Source organism: Pinus tabuliformis, chromosome X (genome assembly GCF_031772625.1).
Source record: "Pinus tabuliformis cultivar Carrire ecotype Pingquan chromosome X, CPIR1, whole genome shotgun sequence".
Lineage (NCBI taxonomy): Eukaryota > Viridiplantae > Streptophyta > Pinopsida > Pinales > Pinaceae > Pinus > Pinus tabuliformis.
In genome coordinates this window covers 1,043,646,515-1,043,660,412 of record NC_142308.1, presented here as the reverse complement: position 1 = coordinate 1,043,660,412, position 13,898 = coordinate 1,043,646,515, and the positions used below count along the sequence as shown (strand labels likewise).

Sequence of the window (13,898 nt, the reverse complement as noted above, 5' to 3'; positions counted from 1 at the left end):
CATTCGGTGTGACTAATGCTTTAGCTACATTTATGTGCTTGATGAATAGTTTGTTGTGTCTGTATTTGGATAAGTTTGTTATTATGTTCATTGATGACATATTGGTATATTTTAAAAATGAGGAAGAGTATGTTAAGAATTTAACAACGGTGTTGAGGTTTTTGAGAGAGCATAAGATGTATGCTAAGCTCAACAAGTGTAGTTTCTTTCAAACTGAGGTACACTACTTGGGAAATGTCGTTTCCAAGTAGGGCATACCAATGGATCCAGAAAAGATAAGGGTCATCATGGAGTGGGTAGCTCCCAGGAATGTGCATGAGGTGAGATCTTTCATGGGGTTGGCAAGTTATTACAGGAGGTTCATTAGGAACTTCTCATAGATTGTTGATCCTATTACGTCATTGCAGAGGAAAGGTAAGAAGTTTGAATGGACGAAGGAATGTGAGGCTAGTTTTGAGCATCTTAAGCAGTTGTTAGCACATGCACCAATGTCACAGATTGGAGATCCGGACAAGGAGTTTGTAGTATGTATAGATGCATGTAACAGAGGACTTGGTGGAGTCCTTATGCAAAATGGATAGGTGGTATGCTATGAGTCACGGAAACTAAATGAGTATAAGTAGAACTACCTAACACATGATCTTGAGTTAGCAACAATCATACATGCATTGAAGATGTGGAGGCATTATCTTCTTGGCAGGAGGTTTATGTTGATGAGTGATCACATTGGGTTGAGATATTTGTTTAACCAACTGAACCTAAATGCCCGACAAGCTAGATGGTTGGCCACTATTAGTGAGTTTGACTTCAGTATTAGGTACATCAAAGGAAAGGAGAACATGGTCGCATATGATCTTAGCAGGTGGGTACAGGTAAATCACTTAGTAGTTGTGAGCTCCTATGGGACAGACTTACATGATAGGATCTTGCAGGCAGGTCAACATGATGTCAAGTATCTGGAGATTGTGCACAGGTTGCAGCAGAGTACAAGTGCAAGTGCACAGGATGTGGACTATTGTCTTACAACAGATGGAATGGTTAGATTTAGGGACAAGATATATGTGTGAGACAGTAATAAGCTCAAGAAGGTGATCTTGAGGGAGTTTCATGCAAAACCATATTCAGGTCACCGAGGCTACCAAAAGATATTGACCGCAATGAAGAAATTTTATTATTGGCCAAACCTGAAGAGGGATGTAACAGAGTTTGTGGCTAGGTGTTTCAATTTTTAGCGCGCGAAGGTAGAGTGTAAGCATCTAGGTGGATTCCTACAGCCGATTGCGATTCCAAATTGGAAATGGGAGGTCATTTAGATGGATTTTATCAAAGGGTTACCGAGGACAGTGAGACAACATGATTCCATCATGGTAGTGGTGGATAGGTTGACAAAGGTAGCGCACTTCATTCCAGTGAAGTCTACATTCTCAACTAGCGATGTAGCACAAGTATTCATTAGAGATGTGGTTATATTGCATGGTGTCCCAAAGAATATTGTGTCAGACATGGATGCAAAGTTCACTTCCAAGTTTTGGAAGGAGTTGTTTGCAGGTTTGGGCATAGAGTTGGCCTTTAATACAACTTATCATCCGTAGACAAATGGACAGATTGAGAGGGTCAATAAGATATTGGAGGACATGTTGAGGATGTACATGATGCATCAACAATGAAAGTGGGAAGAGTATCTTCCACTGGTAGAATTCACTTACAATAATGGGTATCAAGAATCTTTGAAGATGAGTCTGTTTAAGGCATTATATGGGTGGAGTTGCAATACTCCCATCCGTTGTAGTGATCCAGTGAACAGGGTGTTGATTGGACCGGACATGTTGGCAAACATGGAACAAGAAATGCAGGTTATAAAGAAGAATCTAAAGGAAGCACAAGATAGGCAGAATATCTATCCAGATAGGAACATGTTGTTCAAGGAGTTCCAAGTTGGGAACATATGTACTTGTGCATCGAACCAAAGAAGAGATCCTTACAGATTGGATCATGTGCCAAGCTGACACCACGATTTTGTGGACCCTTCAATATGATTGAGAAGATTGGGCCAGTAGCCTATTGACTTGCATTGCCTTTGACAATGAAAGTCCATGATGTTTTCCATGTGTCATTGCTTAAGAAGTATATTAAAGATGTTGATCATGTGATTGAAAGGTCTGTATTGTAGGTAGAACCAGATGGAGAATTCCATTTGGAGCCTTAGTGTATATTGCAGAAAAAGGTGCTCATGCTTCGGAACCGAGCAATCAAGCAAGTTAAAGTGCAATAGAAGCACCTTGGTCCCGATGAAGCTACATGGGAGATGGCAGATCATATGCGAGCTATGTATCCTTCATTTTTTGCTAGTTGAGGCAAAAACAATTTTGGTATATGTCCTTAGTATAAACTTTTGTACATGTTTGATGATGTTTTGGTATATGTACATATGTATATGGATGTAAATACCGCCATGAGCTATGCTATAAAGCTCCAATAAGAAGTATGGGTGTCATGTCATTATAATTGTCATGTTGTTATGTTGTCTTGTTGGTTTTCTTTTTAGCAAGGTGACCATTGTAAATACTACATCGAACTATGTTTTAAAGCTCCATGGCCAGTATGTTTTCTTCTCAACGGTTTTGCTAATGTATAGGTGTAGTTGAACACCGAAGACGGTGTGCCCCAAGGGGGAGGGTTCTTTAATTGCCCTGGTGAAATTTCTATTTAATAAAATTTAATGAAGGTAAAAACAATAACCGTGGTTGATGGGACACTTATTCTAAGTTGAATGTTGGGCAAAAACATCACAAGGTGTGTTCATTTGGTTTATTACGGCTAATGAAATTGGTAAAGGCAATGACTAAGGCTTTGGAAAGGCAAAATGGCATTTTTGGCACATTTATTTATGAAAATAATGGAAATTAGGAGAAAAGGAAGGTGAAAGATCACAGGTTACATGTGAGGAGGAAATTGAAGGAAAATAATGGAAAGTGAAGAAAATAGAGGCCTAATTGATAAAAAAGGCTTTTGAGGATCAGTTTGTAACCTTTAGTCAGTTTAGTTTTGGAGCTCTCTTATTATTCTCTCCTTCTCTCTCACTCTTGGACACTTAGAGTTTTCTTGGAGCACTTTGGCATTGAATCAAGAAAGGAAAAGAAGGCAAGAGGAAGGAATGAGTAAGCAAGGAAGAGAAAAATCAAGCAGATACAACAATATTCTTTGCAGGTATCGATTTGCATGTGTATTTTCCTTGCTAGATTTGGCATGCATGGTATTGCGGTTATTTTGCTATTATGGCATGGGTTTCGCTAGGTGTAACAATGTTTTCAACCTAGCCTTGCCATTTCCGGATAGCCGTGGTGTGATGGAGTTCTCATGTTTTGGTTGAGCTAGATTGTCAGATGGATTCGAAGTTGTGTGAGGTGGATCTCTGAATGATAGAACACATGGCATAATAACCCTTGAACCAGACTATGGGTTGCGGTAAAGCCAAATTTTGTGTTGCCTTGATGGGCGTGTGAATCCTTGTTGGTGAATGGTAGGATATATGGTAAATCCAAGAGGTGTTTTCCCTTGATTAGGCCTAAGAATCCTTGCCAGTGAAAGGTGGGATATATAGTAAAGCGTAGAGGGTGGTGTCTCGGTTTAGGGCCTAGTGATCCCTGGATCAAACTTTTGATTGCGGTAAAGCTTGAGACACTAGGAGATGGGAAAATTCCTCACGGTGCAGGTGGAGAAATCCGATGGCATCCATGCTTGTTTGGCCTAGTGGTCTGGTGGAGATCATGGTAAAGCCTGTTATTACATGTTTATTGTGTTGATCTAATGATTCAGGATGGACTACGGTAAAGCCTGGTTTCTATTGATGATGGTGAGGTGTTTTCGCCTCGGGATGCCCTGGTTGGTTCTTTTGGTTTGAGTCCCACATTCATGCTTGAAATATGGCATAAGGGTGAATGATTGAAGAGAGATTTGGCTCAACCATTCTAAGGAACGTGGTAGTCCCATCCCGGGTTTGGATTTTGCATCATCAATATGAAGTTATTTCTCCTTGTATTTATATGAGTATTATACTTGTTTATATGTAGATCATATGGTTGTGATTTCCTTGGTACTTCTGTTGTCATTATGCTGGTTATGTATATGTTTTATGACAATGGTTGTGCATGGCTCTCATCATGTTTTTACTTGTAAATGAATGAATAATTTATCTATGACCTAATAGATGATAATGCAACAAATGATATAAGGGAACAATGTTTCTTAGCAATTCTCAGATAAGTATGAGACCCCTATGGTTAAATATGTTTTTTTTTCACGTAGAAAAAAGTCGTAATTTATATTCATGATTGAAATAAATTACATTTTGTAGATGCTTGGAGCATATGCAAATGGCTGTCCATGGTTAGGACAAAAACTGAAAAAAAATAAAAAATTTCAAATACATCAAGCCTATATTTTTCTGCCCTTCTTCTTTTCCACCCTACGCCAACCCTGTGAGTCAGGAGGGGGAATAATGATGGCCTGCGGGTGCTCGGGTATGTTCGCTGGAGATTCTTTGTCGGATTTTGATCCTTCAGATCCGTGAGTTCTTTTGTTGCCACTGAATTCCAGCTGTGGATTTGTCTGCAGTTGGAGATGGTCCTCCATTTGAGGGTCTGGTGCTTTTTCTTCCTGTGTGCCGTTCTGTTCCATATTTGTATCCGGTTCCTCTTGGGTCACTGTATGCTCTGCCCTCTGCATGTCCTCTTTTTCCCTCCAATCGGTGTGCTGCCATCCTTTCGGCTTTTTTGGTTGTTTCTTGTTCACTTTGGGGTCCTTCTTGCCCAGTGGGCAGGTGTTTTGAAGATGCCCTGTTTGCATGCATCTAAGGCATCTGAATGCTGTATTTTCATAATCAAGCGGCTGTATCCTCTGCGTGTTGTTATAGTTCAAAGTGATGCGGTCAGGTAGCCCCAGACTTAGATCCACTTCTACACATATTCTAGCATCGGTGAATATTCCTTGGTTAATTCTTTCTTCATCTGTTTTAAGGTATTTCCCCAAAGAATTCCTTATGTCTGATAACACTTTACCGTGCCAGAAGTGTAGAGGGAGGTTATGCAGTCTCACCCAAACAGGTACGGTTGTCACTTTCATAGTATTTGCGTCAAATTCAGGGAACCAGGGGATGGTGAAGAGGCCAGCCTTTCCCCAAAACCATGGCCCCTGATTGATAATGTTATCACGTTCCTGTTCTGTTGTAAAGCGGACTATGAAAAAACCTTTTGAGCAGAGATGAATTTCACAGTCAGGTGACCATGTTGTGAGGATCCAGTGATGCAGGGCATCTGATTTTGGCCAGAAACCATTAAATCTACATATAACAGCATGAGTGGCTAGATCAGTGTGTAGATTGATTACCCCCAGTGAAGTTACCTGGATCGTTGGAGCTTCTAATGTTTGTTCCACAATGTAGGGACCTGGTAGCTCTGGTGCTGGTACTGGTTTGGGTTGAATGTTTTCCCCTTTACCGTTCACCGCATCCTTGAAGGAGCCTGTATTCTTTGAGCTGGTCCCATTGACTGCATCACGAAAGGAGCCTGGAGTCTGTGTTCCGCTTGCTGATGCTCCTCCCCGCAGCCTCATGTTGACTATGATGTTTGATCCTGGCTTGATGTTGTAGTGGCCTATTGTCCAGTGATCTTGTAACGATCTGCCTTCTGAGAGCAGATGTTGGTATCGTTCCGGAAGGCCACTGTGCTTGACGATGATTTCCTTCAGTTTTGAGACCTTGTCTGAAGCTTGAACCCAGATTGGGGTCGATTTCCCAGTGGGGGGCTTTATAAAGATTTGGAACCCTAGATCTGTTGAGAATGCCTTCAGATCCCCTGAATCTGCCTTGCGCACATTCCCTTGGATCTGTACGAGATTGGGTCGATATGCCATAATAGGGTCTAGTTCTGTTAGTTGAGGGCCTGCGTTGTACAGGATGCCGCGGATCGATGGGAAAGTAGCCCATTCGGAGCTCCAAGGTAGGAGAAAAGCCAGATCTACTCCGATAAAATACAGAGCATCATTCTGATATTCAGTGAAGAGGGTGTTTCTGCCATACCTTGAACAAGAACTACTGTTTGCCTTCCCACGAGTTTCGTTGTTGCAGTAAACCGCTTCACCTCCGAGCTTGTTCTCGTCTGCGTCTGCTGGATCCTGGTGATATCCTGAGTGGTCATACGAAACCCTTGTTTCGTTCCACTGCTTGACTGCGCCCTTTGTCTCCGTTTCTGGCAGATTTCGGCGGTCCAGGGGTTTTTTCCTTCCAGGATTTACTTGAGCCCGAGGCTGTGGATGTCGACAGGCGGCCATGGAGCTGGATCCTCCATGCACTAAGCCGGTTACCGAGCCCGAGAAGTAGCAGACGCAGTGGGCCATCTCCGGGTTCGATCGCTGGTCTCCGGGATATTCGCTCTCCCTTTTCACAGTTCCGTTCGGATTGGTTAAATATGTTGTTTACACCTATCGATTAAATATTCGTGATATGTTTGACAAATTTGCACTTGCATAATCATTTCCTTGTTATCTTTCCTTTATGAAGGTGTCATCCAATTCTAGGCAGTGACCTGGGCTCTACGCCTAAAAAAGTGGCTCAAATCCTGGGGATGCTGGCACAACACTAAGCAAAATAGTCCATGGACACTGGCATGCCTTATCATGAAAGCATCCAGAGCCTCCTGGATGTTGTCAGGTCCATATCATGGGAGCATCCGGGGGTCAAGTTGTCTAAAACCTAAGTGGGACACGGGGGTTGGTTACTAGAAATGTTGGGATGGTTCTTAGGAGTTCTGTAGTTGATGTGGAAGGTCTGTGTTTCCATCTATTCCACTTCCTTAACGTCACATAGGAGGTTGAATCCCATCATAGTAGCCTCTTGTCACATGTTTACTCTGGTTGGCCGGTTACTTAGGTAGATGTGGGAGAAGGGTGTTACAATAGCTGTGATCTAGTCAACATTTTTCGAGGTTCTTGGGCCACACTTTGCATATTGGGTCAAATTAGATGATTGGTGGGCGTCAGGGGTGTTTAACAAACTTAAGTCGCTGGAGAGGTTGGGCCCCTCCTCCCTTGGCTGACATTAAGTCGAAACGACCAACCTAGAGATGGAATTGGACAAATGCCGCTAGAACGTTTTTACAAAGCATCATTCATAGCCATCTATTAGAAATCACTTTCACGATTGTTATTGATTGGGAACTAATTCACAATTGGTAACAAATATGAAATATTTTATTTATAATCCATATTAATATTTATAATTATTTTATTTAAATACCACATGTCAACTCCATATAAAAAATTAATAAAGCATAGATAAAAAAAATTAATTGCCATTACATTATATCTCTCTAGATATGAAGTTGATATAAAATTTTTTCATTTAATATGGATATGAACGTTGAAATATTTTATTTATGATTGACATTAATTTTTTTTTCTTTTGTTAATAATTTTTTTTAAATATCACACTTTGACTAAAGATAACATGAATTATGTAGGTACAATATCAAAATTATTTTTAGATATCACATATAACTCCATATTAAGAAATGAAGGAATTACACATCTCCCTCGTACTAAAGAGCAATTATATTTTTTTCTCTTACTTTTAATTACATTATCTCTCTATTTAAATTTGATGTAAAATTATGATGAAAATTGAAGTATTTTATTTATGATGGATTTTGATTTTTTTGTTGTTATTATTGTTTTTAAGTTTTTTAATGTAAATATTATTGTGCCTAGAGGCTCTTTCTTGATATTGTAATTACATAGGTCCTTCAAACATTTTAACTAGGCTATTAGGTTTTTGAGTGAATTTATGATATTCAATGAGAATATAGCCTATTTAAATGAGGAAATTAACATAGTTTAGATAAATTAAAGTAGTGGTTTTTTCTCTAATAAAAGAAAACATAACGAGCATAAGTTCTACTTTGAAGGGAGCATTTTCGAAGAAGTCGAGGATTACAAATACCTCAGAATTGACTTCAACAAAAATCTAAGCTGGAATGGCTGTAGAAAGGAGAGAACTTTGGGGGGTTGGAAAACATTTTATGCTTTTCAAAATAGGTGTAGAGAGGCAAAGTTATGGGATTGGAAAACCACTCAAACTCTTTTTGGGCTTCTAGTGATTCCGGTGATTCTCTATGGTTGTGAACTATGAGCCAGCAATACATCCGACATGCAGAGGAGACAAATTGAGAAAATTCAAAAGGGTTTGATTACAAACAAATTTAAGATTAAAAGAGCAGTTCCTTATGCTATCTTGTTAAGTGAAACAGGGATTGCTCCTGTTGAAGCAATTGCTATGGTGCGAGTCATAAGGTATTTAAAAAAAGTTGAGCAAATAAAAGAGGGTAGGTGGCCTAAGGTTGTTTTTAATGATAGATTGTGCAAGAGCAAAAAAACTTGGATGCAGCAAAATAACAAATGGTTTAGTAAATGGGGTATTTGCTTGAATGCGTGTCCTATAAACAACAAAGAGATAAAAGCTTTTGTTATGGAAAAGTTCCACAAGCGTACTTGGGATAAGGAGCTAGGAAGAAAGAAAAAATACTATATTGAAGTGTTTAATCCCACTCATAGTCATCAACCAAAAGCATACGTAGAGGCCAATATCTCTTGGAGAGCCAAAATTCTTATTGCTCAGTTAAGGACTAATTCTCATCAACTCTGTTGTGAAAGAAGGCGCTGGAAAAGGCCAAAGGAAGTGTGGGAGGAAAGAGTATGCATTTTTTGTTCTTCCGGAAAAGTGGAAACAAAAAAACATTTCATTTTAGAATGTGAGGCCTTCAAAGACAATAAAAAAAATTATGCAGATATGCTGGCAACTAGCTCTTCGGATAATCTATTTAGCGAGGAGTTTGTCGAGAAATTGGGAGCATTTATTTTGAAGCCTCACAGAAAAAGGCCAATAAATCAAGCAAATGAAGAAGCAGTCCATCCCATAGATTATCTTTAGCTTCGTGAACGTTAAAATAATTTATTTCTTTCTTATTTCTTAAATTTCTGAAGATACTAATCTCTTTTAAAATGAATAGAAATTTAATCTAAATCAAAGTTAAAATAAATTATCAAAGTTAAAATAAAATTCATTATTTTTAGATTTAATTCTCTACACAGAAATTAGGGAAAACGAAACATAATTAAAACTAATGAAAATTTTGACAATGACGTAGGGTGAACTAAAAAATACCTACCTCGTAACCTTATAAATATATAAAAAGACAATATTCCCATTAGTTACCCTTTGACGAGTTCAGAAGCAAGCGAGTTCCGTTTCGTTCGTGGGGGTGAGACCAGACTTCCTTCTGTGCGCTTTGTTCGCTCGTCGCAATTTCAATAATCCCTCGGCCTTCCCTGATGTCGACAGCAGCAGGAACACCCGCCACAAACGCAGCAGCGCCAGTGGCAACAACGGGTTCTCAACGAGGCCAGGTACATTCGGATTTTATACCTCTATGCCGACGCACCATAAACTTTTAAACTGTTTTATTACTGGTTAAATGTGGGTTATATGCAGGGAGATTTATTGGAATTCGTAGATTGGCAAGGATTGGAATGCCTTAATCAGAATCACTCTCACTCTATTGTAAATGCAATAAAACAGGTAATACAATAAATATATGGGTCTGTAGATAGATATATATATATATTTGGTTCCCTTCCAATTTTACATAAAATGGGTATCGTAATTTCCAGGGCTACAGGGAAGATGATGGGCTTTACCTTGAGAGTGATGCAGACGAGCAGCTACTGATCTATATACCATTTACTCAAGTTATCAAATTGCATTCTTTGGTAATTAAAGGTCTTACCGAGGAAGGTATGTAAATTCTTTCAGATTGGTGAGTGTATGCAATAGTTCGATCGAATCCCCTGAAGTTCTAGTTTTCTTTATGAAAACATAGGATTTGTTATCGTTGCTTACTGCATTTTCCCTTTCAAATCAGGCATTATGTTTTCTTGATAATATGTTTTCGCTAGGGCATACTCCCAGCTGCTTTTTGATTGATTGTTTTGATAACAACACCCTCCTAGAGGCTAAAAGCTGGTGTACGAGTTCAATATTTTTCCTGGTTGCGGCCGTTAATAGCCATATTTAGGTCCCTAATACAAAAAATTGAAGAGCTTAAAGGTTTTAAATTTTGTGTTAACATGAACTAAAGTTTGTTCCTTGTAAATACAGTAAATAAATGAGTGGGATGATGACAGAAAGGTAGGATTCCACAATAATTCCTCGTGTCCTTACCTTCGAATGCCTGATTTTTTAGACCGCTGTGAAACCCCAAAATACAAGCCAGACAGCATCTCTGTGTAGTCCTCTTTACAAGAGCATATGCCATATTTGTAATTGAACTCGTTGAATTCACGTTGTTTCGTGAGTTTAAGTGCATGAAAAAATTGCAAGATAATGTACCGTGTGCACTCTATGTTGGTTATGCAGTCATGGTTACTTTGTGTTAGCTATCCGTGTTGATGTTTAGTAGTTGCGCTTGTGTCAGTAACAGAGAGTTTACAGTTACAGGGGAAAGACACTTGGCATGAGAAGATGCCTCGGAGATTTGAGAATTAGAGAGAAAAGACACTTGGCATTTGGAGATGCCTTTGAGAGGAGATTTGAGGGGAATCTTAAAGCAAGCCAACATGCACATTCAAAACTTAGCAGACTTGGTCAACAATGATATCTGGAGATTCCGTCCACGTGGTATGTGTAACTATTAGTTTAGGTAGAGGTAATTGAAGATTCCATCCACATGGTAGGTGTCACTTTAAGTAGGAGGTATCTGGAAATTCCACCAAATTTGTTAAATAGAGGTAGTCCATCCATTCATTTGTCTAAATGGAGGCCAAACATTTATTAAGTAACTACATTACTCCTTGGGCCAAGGTGGATTGGAAAATATAAATTGAAGGCCCTGCATTTGAGTAGGACATTCTCGAGTAGTGTTTTGGGTTTGTTGAAAATGTAGCGAGCAAGGTCTTCTGGCTTGTGCCTTAGATAGCGAAGACCTTGAGTTGTCTTCATGAGTTAGATTTTAGTTAGGATGAGTTATTTCCAATTTACTAGAATACTCATCAAGTTAACATGTGTATATTTGGAGCTTCTGAAAAAGAGGAGTCTTCATCAATTTTACTACAGAACGAGGTGGCAGTGACAAGTTCATTTAGAGCAAGTTAGTCTCCAATGTTGATTGGAGAGAGAACGAGTTAAGAGCTCTAGTATTGATTGGAGAAAGGACAAGAAGAACTCTCAGTTAACTCATCAATTAGAACTCGAGTTCTAAATTTGAATTGGGCCTCCTTGCATGTTCGAATTGGGCCTATAAAGAGGAGAACTAAGGCACAAGGAATTCATAAGTTTTTGTGCACAAAGTTTTGTGTGACGAGACAACTCATGAGTTTGTGAGAGGAGCCTTGATTGTGGAGAGCACTAGAATTGTGTCCTAAGAAATAGGAGGAACAAGTGCACAAGGATTTAGGAGGTGATTGTGCATAGCGTTGAGGAGCTGGGGTCCTAAAAGAATAAGAGGCAGGAAGTGCATTGAGAAATAGGGCATAAGTGTGCTAGAAAATAAGGCTTAGAGTGCGTTAGGAAATAGGGGATTTGCACAAGGGAAGGGGTTGCCAAGTGTGCAAGGAAGGAAGAGCATAATTGAGCAAGGAGGCAGGGTTTGCAAAGCAAGTCAAGGAGGTAATAGAGGATTGGTTGCAAGCTAGAGGGCTGAGATCAAGTAGTGATCAAGGTAGGTTGAGAACAACTATATTTGCTGAGATTTGTGAGAGAATCAAAACACTTTCTTAGAGAGACATATCGCTTTGTAATAGATTGAATTGCTCCAAGACAATCAATAAAATACCACATCAAGGAAGTAGGTTTTCCCTGGTGCGTTTCTTGGGAAAAATAAGTGTGTTAATTTCGTGATGTGTTTTTATTCCACTACTTATGAATTGTTAAGAAACACTGTATCTTGATGAAAGTAAACTAGGTTTCAATTTTCATTTATTCATCTAAGTAGTTGTAGAGTTTCATGGAAATTTAACAGGGATTTGCAATTATTTTCTACCATCCATACGTTACCCTAAGAGTAGCATCCATATTGCCTTGGAAAATATAGGACTTTGTGATCATACCTTTTAGAATGTTTTGAGGTGTAATTAGAGATTCAAATTGTTTGTGTTTTGGCTACGATTCACCTCTGAGTATAATTATAGATTCAAATTGTTTGTTTGAGTATCATCCATAATGTTTTGGACAATCTATGACTTTGTGATCACACATCCCTAGAAACTTTTTTTGGGTGTAGATGGATATTCAATTTGTTTATAGTTGGCTACGATTTATCTATAGATTATGATATTCAAATTGTTGTTCTATGGTATCATCATGCCCTCATTTTAGAATATATGTGTGTGTTTGTATTTGTCAAAGAAAAAGAATCTTTATAATCATATATGATTATACATGTTATTGTCTTAAGGGATTGATCAAAGAAAAAATTCAGAAGATTGAACCTTCCTATTACATTCTATGAGAATCTATTACTATTTAGATTATCCATCAAAACTTTTACATATGCATTCTTTAGTGCTGTTTGTACCAACAAAAATATCATAGATCAGCTTACATTCCTTGAAACAAGATCATCTTTCCTTGCTTGAAATAGGATCATAACCCTAACAAAATTCAATTTCTATGCTTCACGAAAGAAGAAAAAATTAGAAGTGAAACTCTATGGCTTTAACTTTTTGTCCATCCCGAAATTCGAAAAAATTAATGGTAACAATTTCCATTGGTAAACTTGGTAACAAATTATGGATGTATTCCTTCATAAACTCTTCTACAAGCCTCTTTGTAACTCTTGGAGGACTTTTCTTCTCTCTAAATATACAAAATATTCTTGTCTTGAATTATACAAAAATTATGGGTTCACCAAATTGAATAGACCATGAAACATGAAAAGGAACCATAGGCTTTAACTATTGCATCTTACAGCCACATCTACAGACATTCCTCTAGATTTGGTTTGTTCCACCCATTGCTTGGAGATAGAGAAGTTATCACTTGTATCCAAACTTGTATTGTATAAGGACAAAACACAAGAAAATTAGACTAATTTTGTGTTTAGTTTATGTAGGGCTCATTTTTGGGGACCTTTTCATCCTCTTTTAACTCCGTTATCTCATGTAAGCAATTTATTGCTAAGGTTAACCACGAGATAATTTTACACTTAGGGGATAATGTAATTTCCAAATATAATTGTAACCAAAGTTTGGCAGTAAGCTCTCTAGTGTTAGGTTTTTTAGACCAACACAAAGAATCCTTGTTATCATTCGGTAATTTGATATGGTTGGAGCATAAGTTACCAATGGATTTTTTCCATTCCAAAGACTCCTTAATTTTAGATCAAATTTCAATTTGCAACCTTTACAACCCTGGTTTCTGGGCTTTATGCTTTGACATCTACAAGGGAGAATTGTGGGATTCCCCTTTCTCTAGAATGTCCATATGAAGGACAATGTCAATTGCTATACGCAAGGTAGTTTTTTAGTTCATAATGGTGGTACTATAGGTTGCACTTATTCAATTGCTTTCGATAAGATCAATGTGTCATTGAGTCAAAAGGCAAGCTTGTTTGGTGACAATTGATGGAATGAGGGTGACCAATTGGAAATAACCACTTGGGACAAATACATGATTGCCTTGATCTAGTGTTTCCTCCTTGGAGGTTATGGTTTGAACTCGAGGGGGATTAGGGTATGTACACCTCAATAGACTAAGCAGTTAGATTACTTTGAACTTGTGTTTCCTCCTTGGAGGTTAAGGTTTGAATTTAGAGGGGGGAGGTGTTGAATGTTGGTAGTTGTGGTTGGTATTC

At 38.5% G+C, this 13,898-nt stretch overlaps 1 protein-coding gene across 1 annotated transcript in view; it reads left to right on the top strand.

Moving 5' to 3' along the window:
- Positions 1–9,255: 9,255 nt before the first annotated feature.
- The window catches only part of LOC149143360 (PITH domain protein (DUF1000)), a 141,766-nt gene continuing 137,123 nt past the window's right edge, over positions 9,256–13,898 (top strand). The window contains exons 1-3 of the mRNA XM_089447265.1: positions 9,256–9,456; positions 9,542–9,628; positions 9,721–9,844. Of these exons, the coding sequence (XP_089303391.1) occupies positions 9,382–9,456; positions 9,542–9,628; positions 9,721–9,844 (286 nt within the window). The 5' untranslated portion in view covers positions 9,256–9,381. The remainder of the gene's footprint in view (positions 9,457–9,541; positions 9,629–9,720; positions 9,845–13,898) is intronic.